The sequence below is a fragment of the Phoca vitulina genome, unplaced genomic scaffold (assembly GCF_004348235.1).
Source record: "Phoca vitulina isolate PV1807 unplaced genomic scaffold, GSC_HSeal_1.0 scaffold45, whole genome shotgun sequence".
Classification (NCBI taxonomy): domain Eukaryota; kingdom Metazoa; phylum Chordata; class Mammalia; order Carnivora; family Phocidae; genus Phoca; species Phoca vitulina.
The window spans coordinates 10,836,479-10,862,368 of record NW_022589748.1 but is presented as its reverse complement, the minus strand read 5'-3'; the positions used below and the strand labels follow the sequence as shown (position 1 = coordinate 10,862,368).

General features: G+C 44.3%; 1 protein-coding gene across 1 annotated transcript in view; it reads right to left on the bottom strand.

Moving 5' to 3' along the window:
• The window catches only part of LOC116648674 (eukaryotic translation initiation factor 3 subunit C), a 21,165-nt gene extending 5,508 nt beyond the window's left edge, over window positions 1–15,657 (bottom strand). Inside the window, exons 1-15 of the mRNA XM_032430806.1 lie at window positions 15,577–15,657; window positions 15,309–15,448; window positions 13,543–13,608; window positions 13,251–13,440; window positions 12,740–12,865; window positions 12,488–12,542; window positions 12,248–12,357; window positions 11,728–11,855; window positions 4,815–4,974; window positions 4,322–4,425; window positions 3,724–3,865; window positions 3,389–3,514; window positions 3,172–3,265; window positions 2,175–2,365; window positions 1,751–1,975 (exon numbers count right to left, since the gene is read on the bottom strand). Coding sequence (XP_032286697.1) covers window positions 1,751–1,975; window positions 2,175–2,365; window positions 3,172–3,265; window positions 3,389–3,514; window positions 3,724–3,865; window positions 4,322–4,425; window positions 4,815–4,974; window positions 11,728–11,855; window positions 12,248–12,357; window positions 12,488–12,542; window positions 12,740–12,865; window positions 13,251–13,440; window positions 13,543–13,608; window positions 15,309–15,409 — 1,818 coding nt within the window. The 5' untranslated portion in view covers window positions 15,410–15,448; window positions 15,577–15,657. The remainder of the gene's footprint in view (window positions 1–1,750; window positions 1,976–2,174; window positions 2,366–3,171; window positions 3,266–3,388; window positions 3,515–3,723; window positions 3,866–4,321; window positions 4,426–4,814; window positions 4,975–11,727; window positions 11,856–12,247; window positions 12,358–12,487; window positions 12,543–12,739; window positions 12,866–13,250; window positions 13,441–13,542; window positions 13,609–15,308; window positions 15,449–15,576) is intronic.
• Between the last annotated feature and the right edge of the window lie 10,233 nt (window positions 15,658–25,890).

Here is a 25,890-nt window from a genome sequence, read left to right as displayed (position 1 = left end):
GGAGGGGGAGAGGGGATTAGTGGGAGAGGGAGACAGAATTTTAAGCAGGCTTCATGCCCAGCATGGAACCCAGTGCAGGGCTCGATCTCTCGACCCGGAGATCATGACCTGAGCCGGAATCAAGAGTCAGAAGCTTAACCAACTGAGCCACCCAGGAGCCACTTCAGGAGTAATTTCTTAAGAGACGTGCAGTACTTCTACAGGGAAAATCATAAAACGCCGCAGACAGAAATTACACAAAGAGATAAGGTGTAAGACTGAAAGGTTCAATGTTGTTATTAAGATGTCAATTTTCTCAAAATTGATTTATAGATTCCACAGAATTCCAGGAGGCATTTTTGTACAAATTGACAATAGAATTCCAAAATTTATGTGGAAATGCAAAGATTACAGAATATCCAAAGTGTTCTTAAAAAAGACCAAAATGGAAAGACTCATACTACCTGACTTTAAAACTTATTTACAGGCAGAGATGAATGAATGAAATAGAACAAAAACACACTTACAATTATGAGGCCATATGGGCTTTTTCATGCGGTTTTCCACAAAGGCACCAAAACAGTATGATGGGGAAAGAATGTCTTTGACCCTGACTTCATACCATCTAAATGTGAAAGCTAAAACCTTTAAGAACTTTCAAAAAAAAAAAAAAAGAGGTTAAAAAAAAAAAAGTATCTTTGTTAATCGTGAAGGTTTCTTTATACAGGACCCCAAAAATAATAAGCATAAAAGAAAAAACTGTTAGACTACACCACAAGACATGCTATTAAAAATGAATAGGTAGAACACACACAGGAAGAAAATATCTGGAAAACATTCGTTTGACAAAGGCCTGGTACCCAATGAAAAGTGGTCAACTTCAGGGGTTACCAGGGAACTAGGAACCAACACCATAACGAGACACCATTAAACAACCACCAACATGGTTTAAATTAAAAAGATAAACAGTGCCATATATCAACAAGGAGTATAATACGCACACATTCTGGTAGGAGTGTAAAGTGGTGTAACCACTTTTGGGTTTCTTATGAAACTGGACACACATCTACACTTTGATACAGCAAATTCTACTCTTAACTATTTACCCAAGAGAAAATGTACAGCCACACAAAGGCTTAAAAATGTTCCTGATAGCTTCTTTATGATAGCCCCACACTGGAAACAGACCAGGAGTCTATCAAGAGGAACACAGATCAAGAGCTTGAGATAAATCCACGCACTGGAATAAGAAAGGACAAATGGGAATGCTATTTAAAAACCACCATCACATGGGTTCGCCTCAGGTTTGCAGGTTCACAATGTGCACTGTTCTACACTTCAAGATTGCTTCATTGTTTTAAACACATTTACAGGACCTGCGCTTAAACACAGCTGCAATGCTCCTGTATGTCAATGTCCCCCACGGCACTGCCACACGCAGTCAGCGGTCCCACTGTCCTGTCCCAACACACCACACTGCATCTGGGTCCTGTCTTTCCTTAGTTTAAGGACTTAAGGTTTTTCTCACTTTTTAAAATAAGAGATCTCCTAATGCTCTCAACTAGACACATAATAGGGATCGTAAGCGTTAGCTGAACCCAAATCTCCATCCCAGAGGCCTCTAGTGCTGTCAGAACAGGCCACAACATGGGAATGGGCAGGAGGATCAGAGAATGTCAGCATGTGGGAAGGACCAGCCAGATAGGTAGCTAACGTGGTTGAGCCATCCTGCCCCAAGGACAGGGGCCAGAGCGCCTCCTTCCCATCCTACCTGTACTGGCGGGTCTGCGTGCTGAATGTTGTCTTGCAGGTGGCTCATGAGCATGAGGTCCCGCGCCTGGTACCAGCGGGAGTGCAGGGCATGGTGGTAGATGTGGCAGAGGATGGCGCACGTGCGGATGCGGTCTGTGCGGTCCTTGGCGTAGATGTACTTGCACAGCCTCTCCATCAGCACAGCCGAGTCCTCACCCTCGTTCTCTGCCTGGTCTTGCTCAGACTGGGGAGGGTGGGGCAGGATGTCGTTAGGAGAAGATCCGGCAGAGACGGCTCAGGCTTCAGCAACCAAAGGTGAGACTCTGTCCAGCCTCGTGCCCGGCCCTCCCTGCTCCGCCTCAGAGAATTCCCAGGGAACGGATTTGCCGTTACATCCAGACAGACACCTCCCTCTCCCCCGCGACGTGGCTGCGAAGACTCACCTTCGAGGAGCCCTCAGGGGGGGTGAGCTGCCGCTGGTGGGCCTTGTAATCAAACTTGTAGTAGGTGTGGAGGATGCGCCTCAAGTAGACGCGACAGATCTCCTCGGTGGTGCCCTTCTCCTCCAGGTAGCGCTGCACACGCTCGATGATTGCACACACCTGCGCCTCGTCCTTCAGGTGCTCCACGTACTCTGGCAGGGAGAGCCCCCCTCCGCTCAGCCGGGCGCCAGGCTTTCCCTGTTATCTGTCCCCCATCAATCCAGCTACCTCTAGGTTTTTTTTGCACCCATCAGCAGTCTCCTCACTGTGCCCTGAAAACACCATCCCCTCCCCGCACACTCACACTTCTGTTCCTCTGGGTGTGCTCTTCTGCTGCTTCCTCCCGATTAACTCCTCCTCCTCATTTGGATCTTACCTTAAACGGCCCCCACCTTACGCCTTAAGATGCTTTCTTCAACCATTATCTACGGCGGCCACCCTCTCTCTCACTAACACAGGTCCCTGTCCCTATTTAAATTTCTACAATTGCGTTTTATTAACTCATTGAAATGCCTTTCTCCAGCACTGAAATGTAAGCTCCATGAGCATGAAAGGCCTCTGGCTGCCTCGTTCATCACTACACCCCTGACTCAGTGGGCACATGTGGGCATTCATATTTCACTGAGTAAATGTCTTGCACTTTCCCCAACCCAAATGCCTCTGATCCAAGCCAAACAAGAAAGTGGACTGACGCCAGACCCCAATGATTCTCAAAGTATAGTCCCTAGATAGCAGTATCACCTGGCAATATGTAAGAAACGCAAAATTTGGAGGACACCCCCCACCCCGACCTATTGAATCTGAAGCTATAGCAGTGGGGCCTAGCATCTTCCCAGGCCCTCTGTGTGAATTCTGGGGTAAGGGAAGGGCTCACTCCCCAGACACTTTCTTAATAAAACCCTTAGTTTTATTCCCTGCACCTTCCCTCTCACTGATGCCCATGCTTGCCCAAGCTTACCTTGAGAGTGAGGATCAGTATTTTGCATTATTTTGGTAAATTCTTCATCCATTCGTTCCACCAGGGTTAGGATACAGCCACGGACACGAAGTGGCTGGACAAGAAGGCAAAGGAAGAGCAAACAAATTAGCCCAGATCTCAGTGCCAGGCTTTGACCCTTCTGTCTCCACTGAGCCTTCACAAGCAAACAACACACACCTCCAATTTCGCTCTTTACCTGGTCAACATTGTGCAGGTTCTCACTCTCCTCCAGAATGTTCTCTCCAACAAAGATGTTGGGGTTTGCAAACAGGATGTCCATCAGCTCATTGATGCAGTCCAGGCACTTCTGCCACATCTCAGGCTGTCAAGAGAACAGATGGCAGTGAGAGGCGTGAAGGTGGAAGAAGCAGAGGCCTCCCAAGAGCCCCTTCACCAGGAATCCATGGGGCCTTCAACTACCAAGACTGCTCCCACTGTCCTCAAGTTTTAAGACATTAGGCAACCCGCCCCCCCCACCCCCCGACCAAACCACTAGTTCAGCTCTAGGATGCTCCTCTTCATTGCTCTCACCTTCATGTACGTGGCCAGGTTCGGGTTGTAGTCATAAAGAGAGGCAATGATATTGAACTTGATCTTGACTATAACACCCTCCCCCAGGTTGTTTTCAGATGCAATCTGAACTAGCAGCTGCAGCAGTTCAATCTGGGCTGCCCTGGAGGGGAACAGAAGGGGGTGAGGTAACAGAGACAAATCAAAAAACCTCATCCTGTCACAGTGTGCCCTCTTCAGGCAAGCAAGGCAGTGTCATTCCCATTACCCTCCTATCCTCACCACCTGCGTACTTGCTTCTCTATAAATTCCAAACAGAAGCAGCAATAATGCTAACAATCTGCCATCCTCTTCAGTTACCAAATAATTAAAGAACGTGAGTATTCCCATTCTGCAGACGAGAAAATAATCCCCAAAGTTTAAGTGACTGGTTTAAGATCAAAGGGAGAGTAAAGAGCAGAAAATTTTTGACTAGTATGTTCCAAGTATACCAGTCCTTTAACTATAGCCACACACGGATCTTTCCAAACAGTGCTATTTCCCCACCAACCTCCATCCATGTTTTAGAGAAAGAGAGCATTCACCCTGTAATCTCACAGTCCAGGCCCATGAATCTTACCGATCTGTTCCCTTCTTGCCTCGTGCCTGTAGGATCTCATTCAGTTTCTTGATGACAACAGCGTGGGTGATCTCGGTTCCCTTGGCAAACATTTTTGGCTTCTCCTGGGCAACACATGTCCTATCATGTGCAAGCTGATATAAACCCATTCTTACCCTAACTTTTCTCCCAAGCCAACCAGGGGGGCACCTATATGCTCTCCCAAATGGTTTCCCAATTCATTTTAATACTAAAGCCCAGGGCACCTGGGTGGCTCAGTCATTTAAACGTGTGGCTCTTGGTTTTGGCTCAGGTCATGATCTCATGGGTCATGGAATTGAGCCCCGCACTGGGCTCCATGCTCAGCAAGGAGTCTGCTTGAAGATTCTCTCCCTGTGCCCCTTTCCCCACTCAAGCATGTGCACATGCTCTCTCAAATAAATAAATAAACCTTAAAAAAAACAAAAACAAAAAACCCAAAAACCAAAAAAACACGAAACACTAAAGCCCTCACCTTAACGAGGGGCACTCCACCCCGGACCCTTTCCCACTCCCCGCCTTCGTTGTCTTCCTCCTCCTCATCCAGGCGCTTAGATTTCCTATCGTGCTTCTTCTTGGCTTTGTCCTCCCGTTTCTTCTCAGCTGCCTTCTTGTCCTCCTCTGTGGTGGGGGCCCTGCCAGGAGACATGGGAGAACATGAAAGACCAGTCCCCACTCCACCTCTAAGGCTTCTTCTTCCCACGAACTTCTCTTTTTCTCCATCAAGCCCTGGGTTCAAATTATATTCTACGAGAGTGAACTAAAGTTAACCATAACCATAACCAAAGCAAGGACTATCAAGCATGTGAATCTGCCAGACTACTAACCAAGGCCTGTCACCATATCACACCCACTAAGAAAACCTTCTGAAGGGAAAAACGGGGCCTGGCCTAATATGGTAGAGGGGCCAACCCAGCCACCGTGAACACAGAAACAGCCTGCCATGTTGCCCCACAGCTAACCTCCCACGTTTTCCAGAGGAAACTATATCCGTAAGAGACACAGTTGTTCTCACAGTTGCTCTTTAATACTAGTTGCTCTATCTAATCTTTTCACCAGCCACCAACTATCAGTTTGAAATTAGCGTAAAAAAATATGCTGTTCCCAGACTGCTCCACGCTTATGAGAATTAAACTAAATTCTGAATTTAAAAAACAATTGTTTGGGGGCGCCTGGGTGGCTCAGTCGTTAAGCGTCTGCCTTCGGCTCAGGTCATGGTCCCAGGGTCCTGGGATCGAGCCCCACATCGGGCTCCCTGTTCGGTGGGAGGCCTGCTTCTCCCTCTCCCACTCCCCCTGCTTGTGTTCCCTCTCTTGCTGTGTCTCTGTCAAATAAATAAAAAAAATCTTAAAAAAAAAAAAACCAACAATTGTTCGGGGCCCCTGGGTGGCTCAGTCGGTTAAGCATCTGCCTTCGGCTAAGGTCATGATCCCAGGGTCCTGGGATTGAGTCCCGCGTCGGGGTCCCTGCTCAGTGGGGAGCCTGCTTCTCCCTCTCCCTCTGCCTGCCACTTCCCCTGCTTGTACTCTCTCTAATAAATAAAAATCTTAAAAAAATAAATAAATAAAAATAAAAATAAAAAACAATTGTTCAAGACAACAAAATTCCCCTACAAAAGCAAAAAGATCACTGGCAATCCCAAAGTGGTCTCAGGCCACTTGGTGTCTGAAACCATCTCCAAACTTTAATACTATATAATGAAATACAAACTCAACAACAGAAACAAATTATCTCAAACTTTACATAGATACTGATGAACAAATCTTTCCAGACTCAACAGATACTCAAATTATAATTCTCATCAATTGCCATTTAAATATCTACAAATAAATTTCATTTTAACTGCTTAAAAGGTCTGAATATGTTTTAGTAATAATTTATAAATTTGCCAGCTGGATCACTTTTCCGCTTGCCAAATGATGTATGCCAGAACTCGACAGCTTGCGGGTTTTCTCCCTGTACTACAGCAACACTCAAAAGCTCACTTTATAGGTAAAATCCTTTGCAAACACACTAAGTATGTTTAACTAAACTGAAACCTCTTGGTCATATCCCTAAAGCTCTGAAAAGATCAAAAAACCTAATGCTATTTTTAAAATCAACGCTGCTTAAATTTCAAAAGAACTTAATCTTTCCAGGCCTAAAATTTTACTCCTAGCCCTAAGGATATTGGGATTCTTACTTCAAAAACACAATGAACTCTCAACCTATGAAATTCCTTTTTTTTTTTTAAAGATCTCATTTTTTTTTTTTTTTAAGATTTTATTTGACAGAAAGAGATGCAGCGAGAGAGGGAACACAAGCAGGGGGAGTGGGAGAGGGAGAAGCAGGCTTCCTGCGGAGCAGGGAGACCGATGCGGGGCTCGATCCCAGAACCCTGGGATCATGACCTGAGCCGAAGGCAGATGCTTAACAACTGAGCCACCCAGACGCCCCTAAAGATTTCATTTTGAAGTAATCTCTACACCCAACATGGGGCTCGAACTCACAACCCCGAAATCAAGAGTTCCATGCTCCAGGGTGCCTGGGTGGCTCAGTTGGTTAAGCGACTGCCTTCGGCTCAGGTCATGATCTCAGGGCCCTGGGATCGAGCCCCACATCTGGCTCCCTGCTCGGTGGGAAGCCTGCTTCTCCCTTTCCCACTCCCCCTGCTTGTGTTCCCTCTCTCGCTGTCTCTCTGTCAAATAAATAAATAAAATCTTAAAAAAAAAAAAAAAAAAAAGAGTTCCATGCTCCACCGATTGAGACAGCCAGGTGCCACTCTCACCCTATGAAATTCTAATTGGAAGACTAAAATTTGGCTTGACCTCTCCCCTATGATAGATTATACCTTGGTGTATTCACATCTAGTTAGAAATTAGAAAACTAATGTTTATGCTCTCAGTTATACATCGAATTGATGGAAGCCACTTCCCCAACAGGACATCACCAAATATACTTCTATTTAAATACGTAGCCAAGAGACAAAAGATATTAAGAGACACCAACAGAAGTTAGCCCTAAAACTACGCTGAAGAAGGATTATTCCACACCCTCTTAACAACAACTACTGATCTAGAGCCCCTAGACACTCTTGCTTAGGATCCTAACAGTTTGGACATCCAGTCCCACCAGATTCATCCTGAGGTTCTCGCTCTCTCTCTCTCTCTCTCACACACACACACACACACACAAAGGCCTTCAGAAGCCAGTAACTCTTAGAAGTAGGCAGCATCTCTGTGAAATTCCACAGGCCAATCCTGCCACCAGACGTAGCTAACTTGCTCCAATACACCTTCTAATCAAGGTTCATAATGGAGACAACAGACTTACGTTTTATTATGTGTCTTCCTTCTTTTACTCGAGTTCATCTTTTTTGCCTTTTTTCTCCACTGCCAACCTTATCAACAGTTAAATATTAACGAAGTTTCAAAAAAATCTTGATTACTCACTGTATCAAAGTTAAATATTAATTAAGTTTTAAAAAAATCATGATTGTTCACTGTTGAAAGGCATCGAGAGGACGTAACTGCCGGCTGACCCTTGAGCGGGCCATGGGCAACGGGAGACCTCTTACCCTCTCTCCATCCTTGCGATATACGTTCTGCCCACCATTCCCATTCTGGGGGCCGTTTCAAGAATGCAGCCTTGTGAGTAACGTGTTAACACCATCTGGACTGTACATGTGACACTACCCTGTTAAGGCCTCTATATAAACTTGTATGATTCTTGTGGGTGGGTGCAAAGATGTACCAGCCTTGCCGCCTTCCAAGACAAGTCTCGCCTGTCAGTTCCCTTGCTTATGAAACCCGCCACCTGCCCACCTGGAGAGACATCTGCCTCTTTCTTTGGTCTCTCCCTGCCCTCCATGTACAGGGGCCAGCTTCAGATTTCACCCTCAGAACACCCAAGGTGGTGAACCAACACTCACATTTGATTAAGAGTCTAACGTAGTAATTTATCAGAAGGAATCCAAGACAGTAGATTTCATCAGTTTGTACTTAAGAATTCCTACCCAACTACGAATTTGGAAACATTAACGTGTGATCTGTAAATTACCTCTAATGTCCATATAGCAAGTTAAATCAACATTTTAGCCCCAAACACACATTAATAACTTCCTTAGCTAAGAATTAATTAAAATAAAATAATTTTATTTAAATAAAAACTGTAATAAAGTCAGACAAAACTATAATAAAGATGTTCAATGAATAACATCTTACTGCACTTGGATACTTTGGAAAAATATATCAATTAAGAAAAAAGCTACTTGAGGGGCTCCTGGGTGGCTCAGTCAGTTAAGCGACTGCCTTTGGCTCAGGGTCATGATCCTGGAATCCTGTGATCGAGCCCCGCATCAGGCTCCCTGCTCAGCAGGGAGTCTGCTTCTCCCTCTCCCTTTGCTCCTCCCCTAGGCTTGGGTGCTAAAGAAAAAAGCCACTTGAAAAAAGAGAAAAAAATCCATGTGATTTAAAAGTTCACTAAACTGATTCTTTAAAGCATTCCCATAGATGGGCTTATCCTGATTAAAAAATTAAATAGAACAGAGACTCTGATATTTCTTATAATATTTGTGACCGGCCTCGTATTTTCTGCCCAAACCTACTACCTAATGTCCAGAGGCCTTAATGTTGCTAGACAGCCTTACTGCACACCAAAAAGAGATGGAAGCTCTTGAGATTAAACCCATTCCTTTATGTGCTTGTTTGAACCAAAAAATAAAAGCTGAGAAAATCTGATGAGGAAAAGGGTATAGACTGATTTAATATGGAGACACTGAAAAAGGATCCTGGCAGACATGGAAACAGACGGTCATGCTTCTAGAAAACCCATTAACAACTAACACCAATGCTGGTTGGCTTAGATAGCTAATGAGAAAAAAACGTGCAATCAAAATTCACTGTTCCCATACCATCTGTGGTTTCTCTCCCCTTGTTCTTTTTCCTTATGTAAATCTTGCTTTCGTTTTGGTTGGAAATCACCCTTAAAAATTGGTCTTGTGACACAAGTAAAATATAGTGTCTCTGAATTATTCGTTGACATAAAATCAAACTCAAGTCAAAGACCTTTGAGGATCCCATGGTTAACTCAACTTCTGTCAACTGGAATTTTAACCCAACCTAATTTTAGATTTTCTTTAAGATTTTATTCATTTATTTGACAGAGAGAGACACAGCGAGAGAGGGAACACAAGCAGGGGGAGTGGGAGAGGGAGAAGCAGGCTTCCTACCAAGGAGGGAGCCCGATGCGGGGCTCGATCCCAGGACCCTGGGATCATGACTTGAGCCGAAGGCAGACGCCTAACGACTGAGCCACCCAGCCACCCCTAGATTTTTTTTTTTTTTGATTAAGTATACAAAATAAAATTTCACACAGGCTAAAAATATAAATCAAGGATAATCTCTAAAAGGATAGCATGTAACTCCGAAACCAGTAGAGGGAAACAAATTAAGAGGAGAAAAAAAGAATACAATCTAGAAATGGCTTAAGGAGAAAAAAGTGAGTGAGAAAGAAAGTAATTAAGATAGGATTAATCTTAATTACTTAGTAAAAAAAGTCAAATCCCTCCCAATCAAGTAACCTACTGTGTGATTCCACTTACATGAAATTCTAGAAAAGGCAAACTTATCTAGCGATAGAAAGCAAATCAGTGGTTGCCCAGGGAAAGGGAGGGGACTGGTTGCCAGAAAGACCATGGTATGATTATAGAGGTGTGGAACTTTCAGCCTCACCACAACCACTAGGAGGGGAGTAAGGGCTGGAGATTAAACTAATTGTCAATGAGCAATGACTTAGTCATACCTATGTAATAAAACTCCATAAACATCCCTAAATGACGAAGTTTGGAAACTTCCTGGTTGGTAAACACACTGAGGTGCTGGGAGTGTGGTGCACCCAGAAAGGGAATGGAAGCTCTGTGCCTGTTCTCCCATACCCTGTCCTGTGCATCTCTTCCATTTGGCTGTTGCTGAGTTGTACCCTTTAAAGCCCTTTTAAATAAATGGCTAATTGCAAGTAAAGTGCTTTCCCAAGTTCTATCGGTTGTTCTAGCAAATTACTGAAACTGAGGAGGGAGCTGTGGAAACTCTGAATTTATAGCTGGTTGGTCAGAAGTACAGGGGCCAAACCTGGGACTTGCCACTGGCTTCTGAGGTGCGGGCAGTCTTGTAGGACTGAGCCCTTAACCTGTGGGGTCTGCGGTAACTCTGGGTTGTTTCAGAACTGAACTGCGAGTTGAACATCATGTTGGTGTCCAGAGAGTTGGAGAACCGGCAGGCATGAGAAAAAAAAAACACACACACATATGGCGTCAGAAGCGTTATAAATAGGAGTGCCTGGGTGGCTCAGTCATTAAGTGTCTGCCTTCGGCTCAGGTCATGGTCCCAGAGTCCTGGGATCGAGCCCCACATCGGGCTCCCTGCTCCGCGGGAAGCCTGCTTCTCCCTCTCCCACTCCCCCTGCTTGTGTTCCCTCTCTCACTGTGTCTCTCTGTCAAATAAACAAATAAAACCTTCAAAAAAAAAAAAAAGAAGCGTTATAAATAAATATACATCAGATACACATGCTTCCTGGGCTTGACCAGTCAAGTGGAGCACAGAATGAAAAAGGCTTTTCAACAAAACACCTGTGTTTAGTCCTCTCTAGTGCCAGGGAACTCACTACCTCCTGAAGAACACAACCCCAATTTTTGAAAGCAAGAGAGCAACCCCCCAACAGCAACTGCTCCCATAAGCAGCAGCACTGTTATCACTGGGCCTGATACTGGAGGCCCGCGGGGCACACAGGGGCATCACCTTGACTTCAGAGGAAGACTCGGAAGCCTATGATGAGGGTTAAGTAACTTAGCAAAGCTGACAGCTGCTAAAGGACTAAGGGTTGGAACTGGAGTCCAAGTCAGACCCCTCCCCGGCTCCCACACTGCCCCGGGAAAGCTCATGAAGGCTTGCTGCCGCCTACTGGCTAACACACTACAAAGTTCCCAGGGAGAGTGACGAGGGTAGCCACGCTGCCAGCGGTCCTGGGCTGAGCTGCTGCCCTAGAAATCACTCTCAGCTCTCCTCAGAGCCGGGGGGCCAGTAACCCTCATTCTACAGACGGAGAAGGACTGGAGAAGACTGGAGAAAGCAAGCAGACTGTCCAACACCACACAGCCAGCTGGTGCCAGGAAGACACTTACACCCCACGTGCAGTGAGTCATCTCACAGTTAAATGTTCGACTCTGGGGCCTTCGAATCCCATCCTTGGGACACATTAGCTTTGTGACCACAGTCACCTAACACACTTGCCCGAAATCCCTCCACTGGCCTGGACAACCTAAAAGCACTCCACAGAAGAAGCAACCACCTTCAAGATGACTGCAGGCTTCCTACGCTTCCCACTGTGGCCCGAGGCACCACTACTTTTCTTACTTTTTAAGGAATCGTGAGGCCAGCACCGTCTGCTTCCCTTCTTCCTCCTCTGAGTCGGAATCAGAAGACGTGGAACCTGTGTCCCAGTCTTCATCATCTTCTGAATCTTCCGAATCCTCATCATCATCCTTAGAGAAATAAGAGAATCAGCAGGAAAAAGACGGGGAGACTGACTGGTCTCCCTGCTCTCCCTGCTGACCTAGGTTCCAGGGATTTTCAGGAGCAGAACAAGAGTGGATATTCATCAATCAGCATATGAAGAGCTGGACTGGACCACCAAGACCCAGAGAGAAGCGTGGACTTGCTCTAGGGACACACAGCTCCCCAGGGGTGGACGTTGGTCCCAAATCTAGTGCTCCAGGTTCCAGATCACTCCGTGCTCTAATCCAAGACGAAGCCTGTTCTCAAACCAGACTCCACTAAACCCCACCCCTCCCAAGCCTAGGGGCCTTCTCCCCAGGAACCCGAGAATGGTCCACAGCAGGCAAATCGCCCTTCGTAGTCTCGCGCTGGCTCTGACCTCCATCTTTTTGAGGAACTTGCGACTCTCTCCAGAAGGAGCTTCTGATTTCTTCTTCAGGAAAGCTGCAGCACTGACTCCATCCTCATCCTCATCCTCATCTGAAGAGCCTGGGGCGGGGCGGAAGGAGAGAGAAGAGAGTCAGAGTGATGAAGAGCAAGGCGGAGGGGCAACCGAGAAAGCATGGCAAGGGAACCAACTGTGGACTTGTAACCCTTTCAGTGAGGGCCCCCCCCTCACCTTCTGAATCCTCCTCATTCTTCTCAGCGTCTTCGTCTGCAGACTGCTCAGGGTTCTTGACCAAGGGAGACATGAGAATAATTAACGATGCCTGCCAACCATCACCCCATCCTCACCATCCTCCCCCTCCACCCTGGAGACATGTGTCCCGATTCCTTCTCCAGGCACGCCTTCCATCTGCAAATGCTCTTCTGTCTCACTCAGGGGGTCACTGTCCCCACAGTTGAGAAAGTCGGCCTCTAGCATCCCCACCTGCTTGTAATTTGTAATGTGGGACTCGAAATCTCTGTTATATTTTCGAATCTTCTGGCGCAGGGTGCTCAGGGCCTTGGCATTGTTCTTGTTCATCTTCTTCTTCCCTTCCTTATCTTCCCATAGCTAAAGGATAACAGAGGGAAGAAAGAGAGAACAGGGATGTGAGACTAGGATTATTTCCTAACACCAGGCTTCACCACATGATGTGTTCTGCTATCTGTACACCATCTGTACTGCTTACCAACTGTATCTGTTAACTTATTTTCTTAAAGATCCTTTGTACATCACCACCAAAAGAAAAAAAAACCCCAAATAACAACATGAAAATAAGTATGATTAAAATTCTTGGCCAAAAAAGGTCCCTCTCTTTGCTTCGGCCCCCTTTTTCTCAGGTTCCAGGAAGTACTACATGTACAACAAGAGGAGACAGGATTCCTGGAAGTGGGTTAGGAGCAGGCCCCAGGTCCAAAATCCCCTCTGGATCCTCCCTCACCCACAGAAATCACACCTCATTAAGATAGTCCTCCAGATCAGCCAAGATGCGGATATAGAACCGGGGGACACCTTCCTTGTCCACAATGCTCTTAGCCTTCCCATATGCTTTTCCCAGGAGCTCAAACTCTTCCAGGCATTTGGTGACATCCCGAATCTTCATGGCATTACGGATGGTCCGAATGAGGTTGGTCAGCTCCTCGAACCTGGGTTGGGAGCCCAAAACCACATTGGACATGCCCACCAACACCAGAAAACCCACCACTGCTACAGGGATTCCCCATAATCTGGCCTCCCCATGGCCTCACCTCTTGTCCTTGGCACTTCGCACAACTCTCTTGGTATCTTCTTCATCCTCACTCAGCAACAATGGCCTGTTTGAAAAAACAAGAGACCGTTAACTTCCCTTCCTTGCTCCGGTCTTTTTAAGTGATCTCTATTTCCCTTCTCAGAGGAGCAAAAAGAATGGAATTACTCAGGCCATCATACTTGATACTTCCTCTTCAAAACCTCATCATACACAACACAATCAGCTAAGCCTACTTCATGTATGCCCTTTAGTCAAACACTGTTGCACAAAGATGATCATCTCCATCCTCTAAAAAATAAACACAGGTATTTATTTACTGGGTCAGAAAACTAATTACATGAGAACACAAGTAACTAAATACTGAAAAAAGCCAAGAAAAAAGGGTACTTCAGCTAGAATGAATGGAAAAGGCTTTAAGAAAGTGGTACTTGAATTAGATCACAGAAAGCAATGTTTCCCAGGGTGTGAGAAGCCAAGGGCAAGGAAAAGGTCCTCATGGCTTTAAACCTCCATCACTAGCACTTTTCTTTAATAAGGAGAGACCAGACCACAGACAACATTCAGATGGCAACATAATCTCCATTCTTTTCATTTTATTCACTTTCCAATTATTTTGTATTTTGGAGTAAGTGATGTTGGTTTTCCAATTGTGGCAATAATATAAAATCATATTTGGGTGGGCATATGTGCACATTTATATATATTATAAAACAGCAGCACAGGAATATAGAAAAGGTGCAAGTGGCATGTATGAAGGAAGTTCGAGAAACATTCCACTGTTTCAAAAAATGAAAAGAATTTTAATTTACAGAAATAGGAGAAGAGTATTTATTTGTTTTTAAGATTTTATCTATTTATTTGACAGAGAGCGAGCACAGGCACAAGCAGGGGAGGGAGAGGGATTAGCAGATTCCTCGATGAGTAGGGAGCCCGATGTGGAGCTGGATCCCAGCACCCTGGGATCATGACCTGAGCCGAAGGCAGACGCTTAACCAACTGAGCCACCCAGGCACCCCAGGGGAAGGATATTTAAGTGAATATCAAAAAGAGGAAAATAACAGGGGCGCCTGGGTGGCTCAGTTGGTTAAACGACTGCCTTCCGCTCAGGTCATGATCCCATGATCCTGGGATCCAGCCCCATGTCAGGCTCCCTGCTCAGCGGGGAGCCTGCTTCTCCCTCTCCCTCTGCCTGCTGCTCTGCCTGCTTGTGTTCTCTATCTCTCTGTCAAATAAATAAATAAAATCTTAAAACAAAACAAAAACAAAAAAAGAAAAAGATGAAAATAATAGATGACGGTGAGCCAGCCCGGAGTACCAGGTAGCTGAGCTTCAGAGCCACATCCAGCAGCTCTCAAATACCAATTGAGCATTTTGGATTTTTTTGTGAGCAAGATGTTTTGGTGGTAAGAGTAACTAGGACTTTCGGAGTCCGATGCCGAGCGGAAGAGAAGCGGTACAGAGGCTGTGGACATGCAGGCCAATTAGGAAGCTGATGCAACAGACCTGGCCAGTGGGAAATCTCTTCCGACTCTTGTACCCAGCGGGTGGACTCCCACATTCACATCACCCTGAAGCATGAAGGTTGTCCCTTCGACAATGCTTTGGTCCCTTAAACTCTCGAAATCCTCAGAACCCGCTCTCGCCGCATCCTTGCGAACCTCGTCGTCGCCCCCACCTCCATTCCCTCCCACTTACGCGGCCTTCCCGAGCCTGCTGAACCGCGCACTCCGCGAGTAGTCACCACGGCGCAGGCCCCCCACTCACTGTTTGCCGTAGTTACCCCCGACGGGTTTGGTGACGAGCTCCTCCCCCGACAGAGACGACTCGGACTCGCTGTCCGAACCAGTGGTGAAAAACCGCGACATGGCGACGGCGCTGAGGGGCTGCGGCGGGCGCAGCCGGACCTGCGGGAGAGCCGGAGTCACAGACAAGAAGGGGCCAGGGTCGCCACCTCCCGACCCCCACCTCTCATCGTCCCCGCTAGTACCCCGATCTGCGTCCCCTCAAAGGACAAGGCCCAAAAAACACACACCGTCCGAGCTCGCCAGTCACAACGTGTAGCTACAACGACGAAAAGAGGGAAGATGGGAACTCTACGTCACTTCCGGGAGACGCTGACGAACTATGCCGGCGACTACAACTCCCAGTGGTCTTCGCGCCACGCAGGGGCGGGGACGGCCTGACGTAACCTTGGCAGGCAGGGCGGAGTCTGGAGAAAACCAACTGTCAACGTTTTGTTACTTGCAGACACCGAGCATCACCCAGCACCTGCGGAGTCAGAATTTCAAGGCCAGGAGTTTACTTTTTTTTAAAGCGCCCGCGTAACGCTGATGAACTGCTAGGTTTTGGAGCTAGGCTTAGAGCAAACTTCGAATCAGACTTTGGATTCAAATCTTGGCTCCGCCACTTTGTGTGAATTTAGGCAAATTTCCTAACCTCTCTGTGCTGCTTTCTCTCCAACTATAAAATGACGATAACAGCACCTACGTCACAGGATGTATGAGAGTTAAATGACTTAGTATATGTGAAGCTTTTAGGGCAGTGCCTTGTACAAAATAAACATATAATAATTAGCTAGTATTCACTCATTGTTCCACAAATACTGATTTACCAAGGTTTTATTATGAACCAGCAGTGTCCTCGGCACTGAATACATCAGTGAATAAGACAGAAATGGTCCCTGACTTCACAAGGAACTCATATTCTATTGTAGTGGCATAAATTAACAAGTAAACAGATAATTTCAGATAGTAATAAGCACCATAAAGATTTTAAAGTAACTGGTTAGATGGGAAGATTATTTTGGATAGGAAGGGCAGCCCTCTGAAGAAGTGACGTTTGAGTTGAGATCCAAATGACAGAAAGAAGGGAGCCATGCGGATGGTCTTCTAGGGAAAGAGCATTCCCAACTCTTCTTCTAGGAAAGGGAAACAGCAAGTGTAAAGGCCCTGAGGCAGAAATGAACTCGGCCAGGTTCTGAGAATGCCGGTGTGCTACCAGTGAAGTGAGCAGGCATTAGCAGTATAGAAGTAGACAATACGAGATCATGCAAGTCCTTATAGGCCTGTGGATTTAAATCCAGGTGGGTTGAAGAAACCATCAGCAGGGGTTTTAACAGCACAGGGACTGTTTTACATTTTTAAAGGTAGTTCCAGTCATTCAGTATTTGCTGCATGTCTGGGCTCGAGTTTAGCATTGGAGGCACAGTGTTCGCCTGAAAGAAAAGTAGGAATTAGCAGACTGAAGGGAAAGAAGGAGGCCACTTTGGGTAGACAAAACAGAGTGAAAATCCTGGAGACAGGAAAGCTCAGGGCACAGTCAGTGGCTGGTACATTAGGGTTAGAATGTGGCAGGGCCTCTCCACGTGTCTTGGCCTGTCACCCCTGTTCTTTTTCCCTTCCCCTTCTCTCTGTCTCCCTTCCTCTCTCTCTCCCTCCTTTCCTCCCTTCTTCCCTCTCTCCCCACAGATCCACTTGATTCTGACACCAACCTCTTCACCTCCCCAAACAGAAAAGGAATGTGCAGAAATTGCCAAGGGAGCCGGGGTAAAGGGAAAAAGGCTGAGTGAGATAAAAATCAATGTCACTGGAGATGAAGAAATGTAAATTCACGCTAAAGGAAAGCTACTGATTTTAGGGTGGCTTCCCATTATTCCCAAGACCCTGATAAGTTGCAAAAAAAAAAAAATCATATTGAACTCATTTTTTACCAATCCCTTACTAAGTCATTATGAAAAATTTCAATTTAACAGGGAGGTGGCTTTTTTAGTGAACTTTTTATTGAAGTGTAACATAGGTTCAGACGAGTGACAGGTCATAATGTACAGCTTGATGAGTTCCATAAAGCAAGCACACCTGTATAATGAGCACTCACATCAAAAACAGGAAATGACCAGGGCGCCTGGGTGGCTCAGTTGGTTGAGCGACTGCCTTCGGCTCAGGTCATGATCCTGGAGTCCCGGGATCGAGTCCCGCATCGGGCTCCCTGCTCGGCGGGGAGTCTGCTTCTCCCCCTGACCCTTCCCCCCTCTCATGCTCTCTCTCTCTATCTCATTCTCTCTCTCAAATAAATGAATAAAATCTTTAAAAAAAAAACAAAAACAGGACATGACCAGATTGCCCCCACCCCCAAGTTCCACTCTTGTATCCCCCTCCAGTTACTACCCAGTGGGCTTCTTAAATTTTATTTTTTATTATAAAAATTTCAAGCATAGAGACAAGAATAAAGACTATTCTTTTCTTATATAAAGATTTTATTTATTGATTGATTTGACAGAGAGAGAGCTAGCAAGAGAGAGAGAGCACAAGCAGGGAGAGCGGCAAGCAGAGGGAGAGGGAAAAGCAGGCTCCCCACCAAACAAGGAGCCCGACACACGGGGCTCGATTCCAGGACCCTTAACCGACAGAGCCATCCAGGCGCCCAAGAATAAAGACTATTGTAGTGAGCATCCATGTACCCACAATCCACCCAGTGTTGTTACAACTTTATATGATACATGTCACATTTGATGGAGCTTTTTTTTTTTTTAAGAAAAATTAAAACACACTCAGGACCTCCTAGGTAGATGGAGGTCTTAATGAAGAAGGTTCACAGTACATTCACAAATATTTTCATGGCAAAATATTAGTGTGTGCCAAGCCCTTCCACATGGACGATCTTTTTTTTTTTTTTTTTAGATTTTATTTATTTATTTGACAGAGAGAGACACAGCGAGAGAAGGAACACAAGCAGGGGGAGTGGGAGAGGGAGAAGCAGGCTCCCCACGGAGCAGGGAGCCCAATGCGGGGCTCGATCCCAGGACCCTGGGACCATGACCTGAGCCGAAGGCAGACGCCCAACTGACTGAGCCACCCAGGCGCCCCGATCTTTCTCTTAATACATGTACATGATTACAAAATATAATCACATTAATTAAATGTACATTACAAAATGTAAATGTTACAGAAAAATATACAGGAGAAAAGAAATCTGTTTCCCACCCCTGACCCCCGGTTCCTCCGCTTCTCTCCCCAGAGGCAAACACAATTATCGGTTTACAGTGTTAATGTTCCACGTGTTTCTCTGTATATACATAGCTAAGATACATAAAAGGATACAAATACATGTGTGCATATGTGTGTATATGAGTTATATCAATAATAATATATAGATAGCTAGGTATCTGATAGATCCTTATTGATATAATTCTTATACATACGCACTTATATCTATATCTTTTTATGTATCTGTATTTATACAGAGAGATGTATCAGTAGACGGAATATATGTATATCCCCACCTTTTGTGTTACACAAATCATAGCATTCTTTTTGTGCTTTTCTGTGTCTTACTTCATTATTCACCTATCTTGCAGCTCTTTTTATAAGGCATATGGACCCGTCTCATTCTTTTTATTTTTTATTTTTTTTATTTTTTTTTATTTTTTTTTTTTTAAGATTTTATTTATTTATTTGAGAGAGAATGAGAGACAGAGAGCACGAGAGGGAGGAGGGTCAGAGGGAGAAGCAGACTCCCTGCCGAGCAGGGAGCCCGATGCGGGACTCGATCCCGGGACTCCAGGATCATGACCTGAGCCGAAGGCAGTCGCTTAACCAACTGAGCCACCCAGGCGCCCTGTCTCATTCTTTTTAATGGCAGACTATTGTACCATTATATCACGAACCATAAAATGCATTTCCTGAGACTCCTCTTGATGAATGCCTCTTTTAAATCTTCACAACAGCCCTTTGGAGAAGAGGATGTTGACACCTACGAGGTCAAGTGACCTGCCCAAGATCACACGGCTACACTGTATTCCAACCCAAACATCATTTCATAGCCATCAGAACTGTTGAGAGCTTTGCTGTTTCAAAGCTAGACCCTGACAATTTTTTGAGTTAAAACAACTTAGTCTTGTGAATAGGATGGATGGGAATGAGGGCAGCAAAGTAAAGAAAACCTGAGAATGTCTTCCTTTATGAGGATAACTAGGCTTTATAACTGGAGCCAAGCGTGACATGGGCGTTTTTAATAGGTGCATCTTGTTAATGCCTAGATTTTGATGGGGTCCTTAATGGTCCCAGAGCAGGAAGCACACCCTGGCAGAGCTCTGATCAGTCTGGTGCCTACGGTGCGTGTGGGCATCACATTTCCCTTGGCCAATTGCTTCTCTCTGAATGCCTGTAATCATGCAACCAGCAAGCTGAAAGGTATTAGTCATTGCTGGCATTCGAACAGCAACTCCAAATGCATAAAGGCATTTGAAAGTCATGACAAACTTGTAGGTAGGCAGGCCAAGCAGCTACTAGTAATTTCATTCTACAGATGAGAAAACCACAACTCTAAACGAGCACGTGGTGACTGAGCTAGTGACAGACTGAGGTCCCAAAACCAGACCCTCTAATTCAAAGGCCACAGAAGACTCTTCTGGATACACTGTTTTATTTTCTAATGTTGACCAAAGCGGGATACATTGTCATTGTAAGAGGGGAGTGGACTGGGAGGAGGCAGAGGACCGAGCATGGGGGAAGGAGAAGGGTGGAATTAGGTCTCCTCTCTGGGACTAAATCCTAGGTACCATGCTCTCTCTTCTTCACTCAACTCCAGCCACGGAGGCCTCAGTTCTGGTAGATCCAGTGCCCCATTTTTTTAATTATTATTATGTTAATCACCATACATTACATCATTAGTTTTTGATGTAGTGTTCCATGATTCATTGTTTGCGTATAACACCCAGTGCTCCATGCAGAACGTGCCCTCTTTAATACCCATCACCAGGCTAACCCATCCTCCCGCCCCCCTCCCCTCTAGAACCCTCAGTTTGTTTTTCAGAGTCCATCGTCTCTCATGGTTCATCTCCCCCTCCGATTCCCCCCCTTCATTCTTCTCCTCCTGCTATCTTCTTCTTTTTTTTTTTAAACATATATTGTACTATTTGTTTCAGAGGTACAGATCTGTGATTATTACGCAGCCATCAAAAGGAATGAAATCTTGCCATTTGCAACGATGTGGATGGAACTGGAGGGTGTTATGCTGAGCAAACTAAGTCAATCAGAGAAAGACATGTATCATATGACCTCACTGATATGAGGAATTCTTAATCTCAGGAAACAAACTGAGGGTTGCTGGAGTGGTGGGGGGTGGGAGGGATGGGGTGGCTGGGTGATCCAGTGCCCCATTTTTAAAACAAATATCTTGAGACACTTTATGAAATTTGTAGATAATATAACCTCCCGACACACACAATTTTTTTTTTTTTTTTTTTTTACTCTGTGTGTGTTTTATTTTCCCAAATAGCCCCCGAGCTCCTTGAAGACAGGGATAGTATCTTTACACATCTTAGTATCTCCCTCAGTGCATTTCATGCAGTTTGGGTTCAATCATGTGTTGCTGTTTTGATTGCTATTGAAAGGAAAGGTAACATACAGACAGCAAAGCATACTAACTGTTTTCACTTGTACCATCATCTGTTAGTTTTGCCTATTCTTGAGATTCGGATACATAGAGTTATAATGTATTTCCTTTTTTGTGTCTGGCCTCTTTCAGAAGCCTGTGAGATTCACCCATGTTGTTACACGAACTGGTAGTTCCTCCTCTTATGATTGCTGAATACTCTTTAATCATGTAACTATGCCATAATGTATTAACTCTCCTGTTGATTTGGATGGTGCCCAGCCTGGGGCTATTGTGAGTAAAGCTTTTATCAACATTTTTATACCAGTCTTTTTGTGGACATAAATAGTTATCTTCTTGGGTGAGATAGCTAGACCATAGAGTAAGTGTATATTCAGCTTCAGTAAATACTGCTATATTCTAACTGTATTTATAAAGGAAAAAAAAGAAAATATTCTTTATTTAAAACATGTACTGGGCGCCTGGGTGGCTCAGTCAGTTAAGTGTCTGCCTTCGGCTCAGGTCATGATCCCGGGGTCCAGGGTTCGAGCTCCCTGCTCAGTGGGGAGTCCGCTTTTCCCTCTCCCTTCTGCCCCTCCCCCCATGTTCGTGCTCTCTCTCTCTCTCTCTCTCTCTCTCTCTCGCTCTCTCTCAAATAAATAAATAAATCTTTGAAAAACAAACATGTACTTAAATATGTAAATTCTAAGGTGTGATTTCCCTAGGAAATATAAAGAAATAGAGATTTGCAGCTACTTGCAATGACGTAGTTTGGATTTATGAGAAGACAATTGTAATATGAACAAATGTTGAACTTTTTTCTTTATATTTGATATTTTGAAAGAGGTATGTGTATATATACTCAGCCTTTTTACATGTATTTAGAATCACAGTGAACAAGGCAGCTACAATGGCAGCCAAAAAACAATAGGTTTTACTATGAGTGTTGCCTTCAGTGAAGGGATTTTCCAAATACAGTGAACAGCTCTTGGTTAAGATCAAAACAAAACAAAACACAATCGTCTTTCAATGTACCTAATAGTTGAATTCCTGGAAAGTTCAGTGTATGTTAAAAGCAAGCAAGAGGGACGCCTGGGCGGCTCAGTTGGTTAAGCATCTGCCTTCAGCTCAGGTCATGATCTCAGGGTCCTGGGATCAAGTCCCACATCGGGCTCCTTGCTCAGCAGGAAGCTGCTTCTCCCTCTGCCTGCCGCTCCCCCTGCTTGTGCTTTCTCTCTCTCTCTCTCTCTCTGACAAATAAATAAAATCTTTAAAAAAAAATAAAAGCAAGCAAGATATATCTTGAATTCACATGTAAAATGAAGTTAGATTCCCGGCACATATTGTTAGATGTCTGGTGGGGACACTGAGAAGCCACTCAGGCATAGAAAATTGGCCCTCACCCTGTAAGGGCGATGCCTTCATTCATAGTGAAATTCAAAACCCCCACAAACTTCCAAAATGACCATAGGGGGCAGTGCCACCCCATTGAGAACCACCGTCCAAGACCTGTTCTGTCCAATATGGTCAACAATAGTCATCTGTAACTTGTCATATATTAAATGAAATTAAAAGTCCAGTTTCTCAGCACACTAGCCACATTTCAAATGCTTAAAAACCACACGTAGCAAAAACTACCCGCAGAGAAAAGCCCAGGTCCAGATGGTTCCACTGGTTAATAATTCTGCAACTACTTAAAGAATTAACACCAGTTCTTCACAAACTCTTTCAAAAAATAGAAGAGGGACTACTTCCCAACTCATTCTATGAGGTCAGCATTACCCTGATACCAAAACCAGACAAAAAGTGACCCGAGAAAACTTCAGACCAGTATCTCTAGAGGCACAAAAATCCTCAACAAAATACTAGAAAATTTAATACACAAACCATGACCAAGTGAGATTTATTAGGAATGCAAAGTTGGGTTAGCATATGAAAATGAATTAATGTAAGGCACCATGTCAATAAAATAAAAGACAAAAACCACATGATCATCTCAATAGATGCAAAAAAAAAAAAAAAGGATTTGACAACATGCAAAACATCTTCATGATAAAAACACATTACAAACTAGGAACAGAAGGGAACTTCCTCAATATGATATATAGGACATCTACAAAAAATCCACAGCTAACATCATACTTAATGATGAAAGATTGAAAGCCTTTCCCCTAAAATCAGAAACAAGACAAGGAAGTCTACTCTCACAACTTCTACTCAGTGTTGTACTAGAGGTTCTAGCTAAGGCAATTCAGCAAAAAAGTCAAATAAAAGACATCTAGGTTAGATAGGTTTGCAGAGGACAGAACTTGTATATAGTAAATCCTATGGAATTTACCAAAAACCTATTGGAAATAATAATGAGTTTGGCAAGGTTGGAGGGTAAAAGGTCAATAGACAAAAAGCAATTGGTATTTTTATACATTTATAAAGGCCAATCCAAAAAGGAAATTAAGAAAACAATTCCACTGGGATGCCTGGGCTGCTCAGTCAGTTAAGTGTCCGACTCTTGATTTTGGCTCAGGTCATGATCTCAGATCGAGACCCCACGGCAGGCTCCACGTTGGACATGGAGCCAGCTTAAGATTCTCTTTCTCCTTCTCCCTCTGCCCCTACCCCCCCCAAAAAAACCAAAACAATTTCACTTACAAAAGCACCAAAAAGAATAAAATGATTAGAAATAAATTTAACAAAAGAAGTGCAAAATGTATACTCTGAAACTAGAAAGCATTCTTGGAAGAGAATAAAGATCTAAATAAGAGGAAAGACATCCCATGTTCATGGATCAAAAGAGTTAATGTTAAGTTGGCAGTACTTCCAAAACTGGTCTACAGGTTCAACGCAATCCCTATCAAAATTGCAACTGGCTTCTTTGTAGAAATTGACAAGTTCATCCTAAAATTCATAAAACATTATCGAAAAAGAACAAAGTTGGAGGGTTCACACTTCCCAATTTCAAAAACTCAGTACAAAACCACAGAATCAAGACGGTGTTGTACTAGCATAAGAATAAACATGTAGATCAATGGAACTGAACTGAGAGTCCAGAAATAAATCCCCACATTTGCAGTCAACTGATTTTCAACAACTGATTTTCTACTTTTTTTTTTTTTTTTTCAACAACTGATTTTCTAAAACATATCTATAGGGAGTCTTTGCAACAAATGGTGCTGGGACAACTGGATTATCTACATGCAAAAGAATGAAGTTGGGCCCAGTGTTGGGGGGGTCCCCAAGATTTTTTTTTTTTTAGTTGTAAAAGTTCTTTATGTATCCTAGATACAAGTCCCTATAAAGAATGTCTTAAAAAGGAAAAGCATAATTCAGTAATTCTCAAAGTGTGGTCCCAAGAATAGCAGCAGCAGTATCATCTGGGTGTATGATAGGAAAGCATATTCTTGGTCCCCACCCCACAATTCCTCAATCACAGCCCTGGCAGTGGGCCCAGAAATCTGTATTTTCACCAGCCCTCTGGGGCACACTCAAGTTTGAGAACCATTGGCATAATGCAGTATAAAAATAAAGGCAGGATTCCAGCCATAGCATGGACAAAGCTAACATCTACTGATTGCTGACCATGCCTTCCCAAGAGCTCATGTAGTTTCCACAACCACCTTATGATGTGTTGGTACTACGGTTACCCCCATTTGACCGACCAGTAAACTGAGGTGCAGAAAGGTGAAGATAATTGCCTGAGATCATGAATTCATGAATGGCAGAGCTGGGACCTGAAGGCCAGGTTTCTCTGCCTGCAAAGCCCATGCTATTAACCACCATGTCAGCATTTCCCTGAGCGTGGGCCACAAACATCAGTGGTAGTGATGGGATAGTCTCAGAGCGTACATGGATGTTCACTTTGAGCTCCAAAGGGTATGTACTGATCTTCCCCAACTTATGACAGGGTTATGTCCTGATAAACCCATCGTAAGTTGAAACTATCTTAAGTCGAAAATGCATGTAGTACACCTAACCTACTGAACATCATTGCTTAGCCTAGCTTCCCTTAAATGTGCTCAGAACACTTACATCTGCCTGCAGTTGGGCAAAGTCAGCAAACACAGTCTATTTTACAATACAGTGTGGAGTATCTCATGTAATTGATTCAATATTGTACTGGTTGTAGGGCTGCAGAAGGGTTGTGTGTCCGTTGTTGACCCTGGTGGTCGTGGGGCTGCCTGGGAGCTGTGGTCGGCTGCCACTACCCAGCATCACAAGTGAGGACAGCACATATCGCCAGCCCAGGAAAAGATCAAAATTCAAAATTTGAAGTACAGCTTCTACTGAATGGCTATCGCTTTCACACCACTGTAATGTTGAAAAATCGTAAGTCAAAATCGTAAGTCAGGAACTGTCTGCATTTATTTTTATGGGTTGTAGAAAGAAGAATACGTAACTAGCGTTTCAAACCCATGATTTCAATAGTAGCATTAAGTGTCCTTTAAAAGATTTATATTAAAAGTCATTTAATGAAAATATTAAGTGAATAAAAGTACTTTCATGCACAGACATGGCAAACATGGGAGTATGGGAAACACTGCTAAACCAGCATTAGTTACTTTAAGAATCTATAATGACTTGTGCATTTTACTGTATAAAAATTGTACCAAAAAAAAAGGACTGTACAAAAATACCAGATTCTGGTTAATGCACATGCTGAAGTGTTTAGAGGGAAGTGTACTAGGGGCACCTGGCTGGCTCAGTTGGTGGAGCATGATTCTTTTGATTGCGGGGTTGTAGGTTTGAGCCCAATGTTGGATGTACTTAAAAATAAAATCTTGGGGCACCTGGGTGGCTTAGTCGTTAAGCGTCTGCCTTCGGCTCTGGTCAGGATCCCGGGGTCCTGGGATTGAGGCCCATATCAGGCTTCCTGCTCAGTGGGGAGTTTGCTTCTCCCTCTCTGCTCCCTCTGCTTGTGCTCTCTCTCTCTGTCAAATAAATAAACAAAATCTTTTAAAAAATAAAATAAAATCTTTTA